Source organism: Pezoporus occidentalis, unplaced genomic scaffold (assembly GCF_034315485.1).
Source record: "Pezoporus occidentalis ecotype Australia unplaced genomic scaffold, CSIRO_AGI_Poc_V1 ctg112, whole genome shotgun sequence".
NCBI classification, from domain to species: Eukaryota; Metazoa; Chordata; class Aves; order Psittaciformes; family Psittacidae; genus Pezoporus; species Pezoporus occidentalis.
Genome location: NW_026912907.1, coordinates 240,610 through 255,103, shown reverse-complemented (window position 1 = coordinate 255,103; position 14,494 = coordinate 240,610). Strand labels below are relative to the sequence as shown.

Genomic DNA, 14,494 nt, shown 5'->3' with positions numbered 1-14,494 from the left:
TTTTCTCAAGCACATTTCCTCCACTGTTCACTCCTGGGGCATGTCAGACTGCTGAGCTGATTCAGTGCACTAACTTGTTAGAAAACCAGACATTCAGTTTGGCCTTCTGCTGGAATGGTTAATTGATTTGGCTTACAGTGAGGTCCTAAGAAGCACCAGAGACTGGCAACCACTAGAGACAACAACAGGTAAGTAACACAACTGGAAGTGAAACTGCCCCTTGTAGTATCCATGAGTTGCTAACCCAGCTTTGGTGCCTCTTAACTTTTTGGAGAAGCTTCAGGAAACACTGGGCTCCTGCTCCCTTTCCCTGTGCTCTGCCCTATGCTCCTGATTCCCTCTTTCTATTGATACAGAGCTATATGGTATGGGGTTTAATTTTTTGGCTGAGTTACCTTTCTGACCAGCTCACTGAAGCATCAGAGCTCACACAAGAGAAGCAGTAGAAAGCAGAATGAGTTGTGGCAGATGTAGGTTTACTCCTTCCTGCAGCAGTGACCTGTGCTGTTGGCTGAGCTTATTTTATCCCACCACACCAATGCAAAGGCCAGGATGGAGAGCACAATCCTCCTCTCGCAAATCCATGGCCACTGCTGGGCAAGGATCATATCATCACTGGGATTACAGCGGTTCTGAGAGCAAAGTTAGGCAACTATGTTATTGAGCAGTTTGTTATTCACCAACAAAGTGCTTTATAATGTCACTATAGGCAGAAAGGTAATGAATTAATTGCAATTATGCAATTAATACTCCCAGAACAATTCAACACAGCTGCTGACAGCTTTTGCTGTCATTAAGTTACTCACTGAGTGGGTGCATCAAGGGCAGCTGAGCCTGTGGCTGACTAATCTTACTTCCTTCTCCTAACCCCCCTTTGCAATCTTACAAAAGTCTTACTGCAATCACAGCTCTATTTCAAACCCCAGAGTCTTTATTTTGCATAAAAGCAGTCTGATATTTTTGTCAAGTATTGTTGAAAATCTGTTCAACAGCAAAAAACAGATGTCTGTATGTACACATAGAGAATGAATTCTTATAGTAGTATCTAGATTTTATCTTAAAATGTTCTTCAGTAAATCACAGAGTATTTTACAAGAGTCTTTACAATCCTTCTGTCCAAATGGTGAAACTGAGGCACAAAAGTGCAGTGTTTTTCACTCAGCACTAAGTGTTAAGAGTCACTGGACTATTTTTGAATGATCTTAACTGGCAATGCTGGGTGAAACTGTATTGAGAGAAGAAACAAATCCACCAAACCCACCAGTTATATGTTTCACAAACTCAGGACATCAGAATGGGATGCTGCAAGTAGGAGCCTTCACTGTAGCAAATAACCTTTAATTGCTTCTCATTAAGTGGCTGCTTGAATGGAGGCATAATATTGCTTACTTGAGCTACAATAATCAACAGGAACACAAATTACTCAGGCTGCATATGACCATTACAAGCATTTTAGCTTTTCAACTGTTATTTACAGTTGCTGCTTGACTTCTTATCAGTAACCAGACAGACCAGTGATGAGATGGTGTGAGATCTGCTAAAGGATGAAGATAAACTATTGATATGAGCCTTGGTGTTTACTCTGGGTGTTTACAGATTGACTTAAACTACAGAAATCTGTTTGGCTACAGCATAACTTGAGAAGATTTGAGAATTAATACCGTAACTAAACTACGTCTCATTAGAAATTTGTACCCTAAATTGGCAGAATAACCTCACAAAGATTAAGTATGCCGTTCCAGGAGTGAAGGGTCATCCATATCCATTGTTAAGATCCCACTTTTGCAATAAAATAAACCCATCCATTCACAACTTCAATTCCACATGTAGGTGTGATTATATAATACCTTTTCTACTCCAGATTTAAAGGAAACAAAAGAAACCAAAAGCTTACTCCTGGAAACATTGGTTTCAATGATAAATTAAATATTTATATTGAGTTTGCTAATGAACAGTCTGAACAATTCTACTGAGAAACAATTTCCTACATATGCAGCAAAAGAGCTAGAACAGCCAAGTCCCGACATTCCATTTCCCAGAAGAGGTGCATGTGTGTGTGCAACTGCTTACACAAAACCCACGCTAATCCAGGTGCCAGCTCTGATTTATAGACTTGGTCTTCTACAACAGAGCCACCCAGTGCAGTGCCGCCTTCATTACTGTATAGCACTTGTTGCCTAACAATAGCTCAACTGTTTTGCCATTTCCTGGAGAAGTTTGCAACCAACTGTTCAAGTAAGAACAGGGGATGGGTTTCCTTCAGTGAGACAGCAGCCTAGAAAGAACTTTTCCACAGTTTTGAAGTGCCAGAGGTGACCATAAGAGCCGCCACAGCATCCACGCTGTTAATGGAGGGAGCAGCCTCCTTTCCACTGAGCCAATACAGAGTGATCAAGTTTCCTCTTTGCTGTCTACAACCTGCTGAAGCAAGCAGGGCCATTGGCAGTTATTAATAACTCCATCTCCAGACGTGCTGGAGAAGTGTGTAGTCATGTTTCTAAGTTGTCCTTAAGCAATTCCCATTTCCCTACCAGAAAGTTGTACTCTGTCAGAACATGCTTCTAAGAATAGACTCACAGAACATTATGCGTCAGGGAGGGGGTAGACCTCACCTACTGTCTTCTAAAAGAATCTTTTTATAGAAATCATCTAAAAATAGCCTGGAAGCTCAACAGACATTGTGGTTTAGGTGTCAAAAATCAAGTTCTGCAGCACCTTCAATTTCAAACTTTTAGAACCAGGATTTAAGTTACAAGGCTTACCAACACAGTGCTGTTTTGAAAGCACACATTTCCAGAATGAAATCATTACAGAAATGCCCACAGGTTATAATTTAATGCTAGCTGTGCAATAAGGGTATAAAGCCAGGGAATCTAAAAAATCTAGTGAAGGCTGTTTTGTGAATCAGGATTCCAGAGGGCTATCGAGTGTTCCCAGTGAGTTCGCACAAGGGACAGAAGATTGCTAGCAATTTCTGATGAACATTACAAGTTATATTCCATTGCAGTGATAGGAAAGAGAAGACTAAAGATATGCTAGCAGTAATCCTCCCGGTGGCTGATTCTCCTGGGAGGAATCAGAAATTCCCTACAGAGAACCATGCAGCATTTGCTATGTGGGGAAAAAAAACCCACAGTCATTGAAAACAAACAGTACAGATTGGCATGTGGTACAACCTTTATTAAACAAACAAACAGACAAAACCCCCTTCACATTCAAGATCTTCTTCTATTCGTTACAACCTCATTGATGAGTTAGCTCCTTAGCTGCTAACAACTGAATACCACCAGCCTAGAAAACCCCACAATTAGAAGACCTATTGGTCGCATTCGGCAGCAGCATCAGAAATTCTACTTCTTCAAACTTGTGTCTGGTGAGAGCTCACAGACCTGTGAGTAAGTGTGTGTGTGCAGTTCCTCTGAACATACACAGGACACTGATGAGTAAAAAAAAGTCTTGATAAAAGCAAATAAATTGACATCATAGAATGTTTTAGGTTGGAAGAGACCTTAAAGACCATCTAGTTCCAACCCCCATACCACGGGAAGGGACATCTTCCACTAGACCGGGGTGCTTAAGGCCCTGTTCAAACTGGCCTTGAACACTGCCAGGGATGGGGCAGCCACAGCTTCTCTGGACAACCTGTGCCAGTGCCTCACCACCCTCACAGTAAAGAACTTTATCCTAATATCTAATCTAACTCTACCCTCTTTCATTTTAAAGCTATTCCCCCTTGTCCTTTCACTACAGTCCCTAATGAAGAGTCCCTCCCCAGCATCCCTATAGGCCTCCTTCAGATACTGGAAGGCTGCTATGAGGTCTCCACACAGCCTTCTCTTCTCCAGGCTGAGCAGCCCCAGCTTCCTCAGCCTGTCTTCATACGGGAGGTGCTCCAGTCCCCTGATCACCCTCGTGGCCCTTCTCTGGACTTGTTCCAACAGTTCCATGTCCTTTTTATGTTGAGGACACCAGAACTGCACACAATGCTCCAGGTGAGGTCTCACAAGAGCAGAGTAGAGGGGCAGGATCACCTCCTTCAACCTGCTGGTCACGCTCCTTTTGATGCAGCCCAGGATACGGTTGGCTTTCTGGGCTGCGAGTGCCACTTCTGGGTAATATTCAATTTCTCACAGAGTAACACCCCCAGTTCCCTCACCTTAGGCCTGTTCTCAATCCATTCTCCACCCAGCCTGGGTTTATGCTTGGGATTGCCCTGACCCAGGTGCAGGACTTTGCAGGGTATATAGGAAATAGTAATGCAGGAGCACCCCAGAAGGCTTATATTGATGACTAATACACTCAAGCATATTGAGAGGACAATTTTCTAAGTAAGTGGCTAGAGAGAGGTTTTTAAATATTTTTTCTAATAGATGCTGCTCAATGTACAGTGAATACCAAATGTGTCTTACACTGGAGAGAAAGAAGCAGATGTGATTTGGTCTCCAGCTGTGAAGGGAGTTAATTTCAACATTTTCACTCAACAGCAAAGGATTTTTGTCTCCTGTGTGGATGAAAAATATCCTTTTGATAAAGCATCTAAAAACTAGAGGTGTCAACCAAAGCCATCATTATCACTGAACTTTGGCAACCTTTTAAAGAAGCAATGACAACTCAGTCATGAGCACCTTCCAGATAAGTCAGGGTAGCCTTAATTTTACTTAATATAACCTAGGAAATGAGAATAAGCTTAAAATCCTGAACATGTTTTCTCTGCCCACCAGCATAACCACTACCTTGCTTGTACTCAGCTTCAAAAGGCTACTCTTCATCCAAGGGCTGCCGTCATCCTACTACAACAATTTCCTCATGGGAATAATGAGCTGGTACACAACAGAAGATACATAGGACTGTGTTATTCTTCAGTCTGGTGCTTGAGCCTGGACTGGACTCTGCTGTAGCTGAATGCAGAAACTTAGTGGGAGTGATGGAGACAGCTGATCTTCACAAATGTGGCGGAGACTTGTAGTGGAGAGATCTCCCACCTCAATTGTATCTCTCCCAGTAGTATATAAACATTTTGGCCCATATCTGCCCCCTCTCTCTGTAGCTTACTGAGCCTAATATTGCAAGAAAACCCAGAATGGAAGTCTTCCATCTCCCACAGTCAGGAAAACAATGAATTAAAAAAGAAACCTTTGCTACTGTTAATGAGAACAATCAGCTCTCGAGTCATGACTTTTGGCTACACTTCTGCCACACTTCTGGAAGTTATCAGTGTAACTGTGACTCTGCAACAACAGAACTAAGTTAGACATCACTGAAATCATGAGGCTTCCAGCAACGACTGTGTGACACTGCTCCACTGCAGTCAATGACCAGGAAAGATGCCATGGTTTGAAGACCTCCGGAAGAGGTGGCAGCGTCTTCAGGAGGCATTATCCAAGACTCTCTGAAAGTCATTCTGTGAAAGGAACTGGCTGATGTGACTTAGAGATGCTTCATGGGCATGTGGAAGCTTACAGTGCCTGAGCCGTTCCAGGTACCAGAGCAGCAGGACAGATGACTGGGTTTTGTCTCTACTTTGTCTTTCATCAATGTGCGTAAATGTAATGATGTCTTCAAACAGCTTCATGACTCTGTAAGAAGCAAAGCAAGTAGCCCCAGAGCAGTGTGCCTGGGGCATTCATGTGAGTTTTCTGCATGGCCTAAATATTTGAAATGCACTATTTAATGTACATAAGGCTCAGGCCTTCCCTGTGAAAAAGTATTACAGGTACTTCGAAGTCTGGCAGGCCGAATAGAGGGAGCTGCTGCAACCAGTAATGTAATCTGGAAAGCAAGCAGGCTGTGCTCACAGGCTTGTGAAATAACCAATAATGTCAGGGATGTCCCTTCAGCACTGGTGAGGCTGCACCTCAAATCTTGAGTTCAGTTCTGGGCCCCTCACTACAAGAGAGACATCGAGGTGCTGGAGCAGGTCCAGAGAAGGGCAACGGAGCTGGTGACGGGCCTGGAGCACAAGTGTGATGAAGAACGGCTGAGGAAACTGGGGTTGATAGTTTGGAGAAGAGAAGGCTCAGGGGGGACCTTATCACACTCTACAAATACGTGAAAGGAGGATGGAGCAAGGTGGCTAGTCTCTTCTCCCTAGTAACAAGCAATAGGACAAGCAGTAACGCCCTCAAGCTGCACCAGGGGAGATTTAGATTGGATATTAGGAAAAAATTTCTTCACCAAAAAAGTTAAGGACTGGAACAGGGTGCCCAGGGCGGTGGTGGAATCACCGTCCCTGGAAGTGTTCAAAAACAGTGTAGATGTGGCACTTCGGGACACAGTTTAGTGGTGGACTTGGCAGTCCTGGGGTAACAGCTAGACTCCACGATCCTTTGCAACCTAAATGACTGTTTCTATGGCTCAGACTACAGGAACTGTACACTGTACTACAACACTGTAGCACATCCTACCTCAACGCTGCTGCCTGCTGCGGGACCCCAGCCCTCTCCCCGAGTCGAACAGCCGCTGCCGATGCCGGGGAACCCCAGCACCCCCAACCCGGGCGTCTGAGCTCCGCCCTGCCCCGAAACCCGCCTTGGGACTTCCAGGGAGCACCGAGAGCGAGGACGGGTGGGTGTCAGCCCGCTGCCCCCTCGGCTCGGCCTGTTGCTCCCCCCCGCCATCAGGGGCCAGCCCGGCCAGACAAGGAGCTGCTCCCCTGCCGCTGCAGCCGTTCCTAACGCGCCTCAGGGCTCGTCATGGCGGGCGGGCAGCCCTGGGCACGGAAGGCGGCGGCAGCTCACCCCGCCCGCGGTAGGCCCCGCCCGCGGTAGGCCCCGCCCACTAGCGGACGGTCCTTGTTCCCGCCGGGAGAACGCTGCTGTCCGCGGATCAGGCAAGGCAGACAGGAGGCGGGCGGGCTAGGGCAAGGCTGGGCCCCGCCGCGCAGCCCACCCTGGTTTTTGTCGTTAGTGAGCATGTGGGCTCGGCTGAAACAGGGGCGTGGCAAGGCAGGCCTCTGGGCTCGTGTGCTTGCAGAGGGGTTAAATTGCCGTGGTTTGTAGTCTCTGCTAGAATCTTCAGGGTCAGGTTGGTAGGGACTTCTTTGGTCTAGTGGGAGGTATCCCTGCATATGGCAGGGGGTTGGAACTCGGTAATACTTAAGGTTCCTTCCAGCCCAAATTATTCTATGGTTCCGTTTAATAGCCTGCAGATCTGGTTTTATAATGGGCACTCATTTGCTTGCTATAACAGATTAATGACTTTTTTTTTAAGCTAAATAATTATTAATAGAAGTGTCAGGATTTGTACTGCTGCTTACTGCCGACAGCCCTTTAAGGGTTTAATATGTGCTGTCTCGGGGGCAGGAGCACCCCGATTTGAACTGGCCTTGAGGCAAGGCCAAGGACAGGCAGGTGTCACAGCCCGTCCTGGAACAAGGTGGTCCAGAGCCACCCCGTTTCTCACACCTTTTTGTTAATGAGCTTCAAAAGCAAGTCGTGAGCAGTGCTGCAGGCACTGGGTTAATGTTCTGTAGATTCAGCAGCACTTGTCAGCGGTAAAGAAAATGATGAACAGTTAGTTGCTGCAACTGTAAAGTGCACGCTTTTGGTAATGTTCTGAAGCACTAAACATGAAGTAGTTTTACAGAGGTCTCCTTTCTTGTTTATATTTTTATGAGTGTTTCTGAACTGTCTCCAATTATGTGCTTTTTAGACATCAGTTTACATTCCTCTTCAAAACAATTCCCCCCCCCCCCCCCCCCCGTAGCAAATGAAAACTTAAGATGTTTATGTGTCTTTCTCCTTCTGGGTAACATTTAAGGTATTCTAGATGGTATTTTGTAGCTTTTAAGTGTATAGCTTTTGAGATGGATGAAGGCAGCATCATTTAGCCAGTTTGTAACTACAGCAAGTGTTGAGGATAAGTACTTCTATTTTTATACTGGGTGATGGTATTTACATCTCAAACATGGTTTGGGAATAATTCTGTGGAATACGCAGAGGGAAGGATGCAAAACTTAAGTGTTAGTATAAAAACCGAGGAGACCAAAGCTTGGAAACCTTTTTTATAACAGTGATGATGTACCTTCAAAGAGTACCTCTCAGCAAATAAAGTCTTGTTCCACATTGACTGTTAAGGAGGCAGGTGTGAGTATCTTAAGTAAAGGACTTCTAAACCACTGATAAATAATGAAGAATCTACTGCACACATTTTATTTACCTTTATGATATTCAAGAAATTAAAATGTTTGGCTTTTCTACCCTGAACAGCTTTGAAACTGTTTGTTTTTTTTTCAGAGGGTATTCTGCAGGAAAAAAGCTTATGGTCCATTTGAGTTCCATCTTGTTCAGGACTGGTTTCTTCTCTGCTGCCAGGATGGCAACATTACTTAGAACTGTGTGCCCCAGCCTCTTCTGGATGCGTTCAGTAGCAGCTTGTAAGCAGGCCCCGCTGCAGAGTAAGTAGTGATGAAACTGTAGAAATCCTGTATTAAAATTTGTTCTTTGAGAGCCTCTTTCCTGTGCTGCTTAAAGTAATGGAAGTGTGGAAGTCAATTTTTATTTGAACACAGTCAAGTCTGATATTCCATCTTCTCTGCTGATAATTAAAGGGGATCTTGTTTTGGCTTTTTTTTCCTCTTAAAGCTTCTGTGGTCCACATATGGTGCTTCTCTAATTTATTAGTTTGCTTGTAAATACCACTGCTCTTACCACTGTGTTTGATTTTAATTAAATTTAAATCTATTTTTTTTTTTAATGGTGGTGAGAAAAAAGGCTACAGCAAGATCTCATTACCCAATATAAACAGCAAAGTGAAAACAGGCGATGTTATTTCTTACCTTTTTATGTGTGTTTCGGGTGTCAATAGGTAGATGCAGTGGAGGTAGTAAAGGCTATAGAAAAGAGAGGAACTGAGAAAATATAATGGACATGTTACATTTTAGAGATTAGTGGGCAAGGAGGAGAAAGAAATCTTAGGAAGAATCCTAGGAAGAGATACGAACTATTTGCAGCAATATCTTGACAGAGCTTTATGATCTTAAAAGTATCTTTTAACTTAAATGATACTATGAAAAAATGGAAATGGAATTGTGGGAAAACTCAGAAGAGACTTTGGGTGGTGTGTGGTCCAACCTCCCACTGGGAGCAGGCTCAGCTCTGCAGTCACCAGGTTGCTCAAGGCCTTGTCCAGCTTCGCCTTTGAAGTCTCCAAGAGTAGAGATTGCACAAGCCTGGCTGGGCCCCAGTCCCACTGTGCCTGGGTGGCCTTAGGAAAATGTTTCTCTGTGTATCCAGCCAGAGCCTCTCGTTTCAACTGAGGGTGGGGTTTCATGTCCTTCCACTGTGCACCACTGAACAGACTGGCTCCCTCGCCTCAGTAACCCCAACTGTCATAAACAGTCACTGGGGGCTACTTTTGGGTTTCCCCAAAGCTGCCTGTGCTTCAGGCTAAGCCAGCTCCCATCCCTCAACCTCTCCTTGCAGAGCAGGTGCTGCAGCCCTGACTATCTAGGTGGGCCTTTGTTGAAATTGTGCCAGCTCATCTTTTATTAAAGGACCCCAAGCTGGTCATAGGGCCCAGATGTGGTGTAATAGGTGCTGAGCAGAGGGAGAATCCCATCCCTCCATCCACTTAGTACAGTCCTGGATGCTTTTGGCTTTCTTTACTACTTGTAATTTACTAGTGATTTCTTTGCCTGGAGTGGAGCTGCAGGAACCTGGGGAAAAGGGTAAAGTTCTCTGGGATTACTGCAACCAAGACATGATAGTTTTGTGTTTTGTATAGCACATATAGAAGTCACCAGTGAAGTAAAAATTAGATTTTTTTTTTTTATAATAAATATTGCTATGAATGAAATTATGATCATGCATGTAAGTCATAAGGTAATGTTCTTTGCATATATAAAGAATATGCTCTAATGATCAAATCTGTAGGTATTTTGTTCATACTGTGGTTTTCTTTAGGAAAACAGTACAACTGGAAAGGTAAATGTAGACCATAGCTACCTAGATACTGTATTTTTTTGATTACACTATAAATCTGTGCAGTAAAGTGAATGTCTGTTTAGAAAGTATTTGGGTTTTGTTAATTGAAAACTGACAATGATTATAATCCCCAATTCAGACTTAGAATGAAAATGTAAACATTCTTAAACTTGGCACAGCTCTGCTTGTTTTTACATGTAGTGTTTTGTTTTGGTGTTTTTTGTGTTTTTTTTTGCAGATGGAGCTGTGTGTCGTGCTTGCCATAAATCTACATATTCAGTTCTCCCTGAAGACTACAACTGGTACTTAAATGTGCTTTAATATGTGGCCTTTTCATGTGACATTTATTCCAGGGCTGTTTTCTTTGTTGTGAAGTTATCATATAATGGAATCAAATACACCAGTTTTGGATACCCGTAATAATTTCAACTAACGTACTGTTTCTGATCATAACAATTATGAAGTCAGTATTTCAAAAAGTAAGCATAATGAAAAATCATGCAGGGCTCATTCTAAACATGGTGCTGACCCCAGTACCCCTGCAGTTTTATTTATGAAAATAGCTAAAAGCAGTTGTTTTCACTGATGCTTGTTGTTAAGACAAAGTCCAGGTATTTTTGTCTGCTGCATGAGAAAGTTGTGTAGAAACCATGAAAGACAACACAAGTATAATGGCAAACACCAGCATCTGAGTCCTACAAGGTTTTAGGAAGATAATGTGTCACGGGAACAGGAAGGAAGGTGAAAAAAGTCGTATTTCCTCATGGAACCTCTCGGTAGTGTCTGTTCATCATGCTAGTCATCTTGTACGAAATGTAAAAATTGGAACACCAAACAGAGCTTTATTTCCTATTCTTTTTTTTGTAAGTGCCATACTTCTTATAAAGGCATGTTGTCCTAGACATCATCTTTCCCCATTTGTTGATACAGTTTTACATGTAATTATCTGTAGAGATTTTTTTTCTAACCCAGTTACTTTCTTTTAGCCCTTTCTTCCTCTTCATCCAAAAAAGAAACATGATGATGATGGTGAGGAGGGTAGAAAGGGAAAAGGGGCAGAATAGAGGAGGTTCAGATCAAGTATTTGGGACTGTTAATTTATAAGGGTTTATTTTATAGAAGATTCTTAAGAATTCATAAATGCAGGGGCAAATCTAGTTTTCTTTGGGACTTGGGCTATTTATTTGTTCAGCGTTTCTGAAAATTGTAAAGTGTATATTTGAGGTTTTATTTTTATAGCAAAGTGGAACTTGCAGTGACATCAGATTTGAAGACAATTGTCTGCTACCACCCGTCGCTTGAGATTCCATATGAGCATACAAAAGTAGGTCCAAATGTATATTTATATTTTGTGCTCTTGTAAAGGCATAAGTAGTTCATAATTTTGAGTCTTGAGGGTATCTTTTTTTTCATTTGAAATACTGAGATACTTTTTAGCATGTGATCAGCATGTCTGTGAAGTTAGTGAACAATGAATGTAGCTGCTGCCATGAGGACCTTGTTCTTAGGTGAATTGAGGGAAAGTGGCAGAGAAAGAAATGCTCAGATAGCACAGCCTATAGTAACTCAAATAGAAATAAATGAGGCACTCAGATACTTGTGCACCTCAGAGAAAACTAGTGTCTGTATGAGTGTACTCCTCAAGAGGATGTTTGGAATGCAGGTTTTAGTTCACCTGTCCTGATGTACAGATGCTGCAGTCTGGGAAAGAGAATATAACAAAGTGCTGCTGTTTTCAACTCAAACTTTGAATTCTCTTCAGTACTCTTGGCTTATAAACACTACAAAAAAACTTTATAAATATCAAATTTTTATCTATCAGCAGTACTTACAGTGTGTTCTTTACACAGATGAAAGTAAGTTTAGAAAAGCTTTTCTAGTGTATACTATTTGTTTCAATTTCCAGTTCTCATGCTAGTAAAACACTACAAATGGTAGCCTTGTTGCTGAAGTACCCAATGTGAAAATTCTCCATTGAAAACCTAAGACATTTTAGCACTCTTTGCCGGCAAGTTATATACCAGTATTTTTAAATGTATCAGTTGCATATATCTCAGGAAAAGACTAAACCAAGGAAAAATGCTTGTAATGGTACTAGGAGTTAGGTTTCAGGTTGAGAACAAACATCTCGGTCTTAGCAGATGCACAAACAATTAGGAAGTGATATTCTTCTCCAAGGTACACATCATGTAAAAGCTTTTTTAGTGATGATGTTTATCACTATGAATAAATTTCTAAATAGAAATAATATGAATACTTTTGGATTAGTAGAAGTGAAGCTTTTGAGTCCGCAGGTGAATTTTAAGGGTCAAGTTAGCAGTAATGATGACAGCAGTGCTCATTTTAGAGGTAGTGTAATCAGCTGTAGCACATGGGGTAATCAGTGTTCTAGACATCTGCTCCACACTGGTGCTTTGGTTGGGTGGGGGGGTGGTGGTGAACAGCTTTTACAATTGCAGGCATTTTTCTGTATGCCTTTGGCTTCAGCTGTCAAGAGTAATGCTATCTGTGTAGCTTGGTTTTTGATTTTTCTCAGAAAAGGGAAATACATATACACTACTGTTTTTATAGCCCATACCACGGCCAGATCCAGTGAATAATAAAGAAGAAAACCTCGATCAAGTTTTGAAATGCAGATTGAATGAAAAAGAGCTAAAGAATGATGAAGGTCCTACAATCGAAGAGCTCAGCAAAATGTTTTACACAACAAAACATCGCTGGTATCCTGTGGGACAGTAAGTATTTTCAATGTTTCTTCCTTTTGGAGGTAAAGGGAAATAGAAGAATAACTTAATGACCAGATTCAATGTCGGGTAAGTCATATGAGGCAGGATACTGTTAGTGCATGGGCTATTGCATAAAATCTTAAATGCAGCATTGTGTAAATGGAAAACTGTATTCCATAAGGGTTTTTTAATGCTGCCCTTTTGGCAGCCTTTGCCACTTTGAAAGATGTCACAGAGCAGAAATTTCTCATACCATCTATTTAGTTACTAGTTCAGGCGGTTATCAAAGTTGCATAAAAGAATCTAGTAGGTAAAACACCGTGAATGGACATGAGCGGACACAGCCTGGAAACTTGCATTGTCTATTTCTTAATGACTTTTCAGGAAAAAAAAAAATTAATAGGCCAGTTCTCAGACTCAAGAATAGTAGAGATTTCCCATTTGAATGGTGAAAGTTGCACCTCTGTGTGCCTTGTATTCAGAAAGCTGGGAGGAGGAGACCTGCAAAGGTGCATGACAGCTTAAAGAGGAACTATATACGCTCAGGTAGGCCCATGAATATACCCAGCATTCTGGTTTGTGTTACTTCTTCCCAGTTTGCTACTACATCTTTTGGTAGTTGCTAATTTCATAGCTGTGGAGGCTTGATACAGGCAGAATATATGTTTGGGTTTTTTTTTAATCCCCAGAATACTTTAATTATTGTGCTTTGGGGGTAGATAAAATGAATGAAATGGTAGAATTTTCTATGGCCAAAGGGTATCTGTCATTTTAATGAGCATCAAACAGGGTCTTCCTTGATTTAGGGTGGGTAATTAAGAGGGAAAAGTAGGGATGATTTTTTTGTTGTCAGAATTTGTTTTTTAGTTTGTCTGCAAAATATTACACTATTTAATGTACAGTCTGGCACCACTCCTTTAAACATCAAGTCTCTTTGTTCTGTAGCAATCGCTTTAGCCAGAGGAAAAGCTGATGGTGTAATAAAATTAACTTCAGACAAAGGATTAAGAATAATAAACAGCAGTCTTTGTACCTATTCAGCTGTAGAACTGACTGAATTATTGCATGCTTGTAGCAGACATAGCAATAGAAATGATCAGCATTATGTAACTCCACAAACAACAGATGACATCTAATGAGTGGTGGATAGGCTGTGCTTGTGTAACTTGTGTTTTACATGTCTAACCTGAGATCACTTGCTGGGGGTGAAAGCATAAGGGAAATCCAAGACTGTCCAAAGCTTTCATTCACTGCAGCCTTTTTTTCTTCTAGGTATCACAGAAGACGCAGGAATCCTAATCCTCCCAAAGACCGATAACTGGGACAACTTCTTGTTCATAAGCACATTACTAGTAATCTTTACTGGAAATAAAAATTACGGAAAGTGAGATGTTTGGCAGTTCTGTGCGAGTGCTGTAACAAAAACATGCTTAGCTAAATTTGATTCTTCTACTTCAGCAAGTTGACAGAAAAACGACAAAACTGCATGAATGAAGCAAGGGTTCAGTGATGGCTGTTGTACGAGCATGGTCAGCCAATGACCTAGTCTTAGAGCTGGATGCAGCAGGTGATGGAGTGCTCTGATTAAACTTGGTCAGAGGCTTATCATTGGTAAAGTGAATGCACAGAAGCCTTGTGTCAGAATGGGAAGTCCAGAACTGGACACATTAGGGTTTGGTGTTATTCTGGGAGGATAGTTATGTTTTTAGAAATCTAGTAACTGAAATGCAGGTGAGCTTGAACACTGAGGTCTTAAAGAGTATTGATAAAAAATATTATATGAGGTATTTATGAAAAGAGTGAAAAAATAGTTTTGCTGCTTCTATTATACTTGCAAGATAATCT

General features: G+C 42.0%; 1 protein-coding gene and 1 long non-coding RNA gene across 7 annotated transcripts in view; one reads left to right on the top strand and one right to left on the bottom strand.

The window, feature by feature from the left end:
• Nucleotides 1–7,695: 7,695 nt before the first annotated feature.
• LOC134171299 (uncharacterized) overlaps nucleotides 7,696–14,494 on the bottom strand; it is a 23,067-nt gene continuing 16,268 nt past the window's right edge. For all 6 annotated transcript variants that reach the window (XR_009967584.1, XR_009967587.1, XR_009967582.1 and 3 more), the window contains 2 exons: nucleotides 13,836–14,011; nucleotides 7,696–8,411 (listed from right to left, as the gene is read on the bottom strand). This is a non-coding gene — a long non-coding RNA (uncharacterized LOC134171299). The remainder of the gene's footprint in view (nucleotides 8,412–13,835; nucleotides 14,012–14,494) is intronic.
• Nucleotides 8,182–14,037, top strand: MRPL42 (mitochondrial ribosomal protein L42). Its single transcript, XM_062633380.1, has 5 exons — nucleotides 8,182–8,395; nucleotides 10,162–10,225; nucleotides 11,163–11,247; nucleotides 12,495–12,658; nucleotides 13,922–14,037. Exons 1-5 carry the CDS (start codon nucleotides 8,182–8,184, stop codon nucleotides 13,965–13,967), a joined length of 573 nt encoding a protein of 190 aa, XP_062489364.1. The 3' UTR covers nucleotides 13,968–14,037.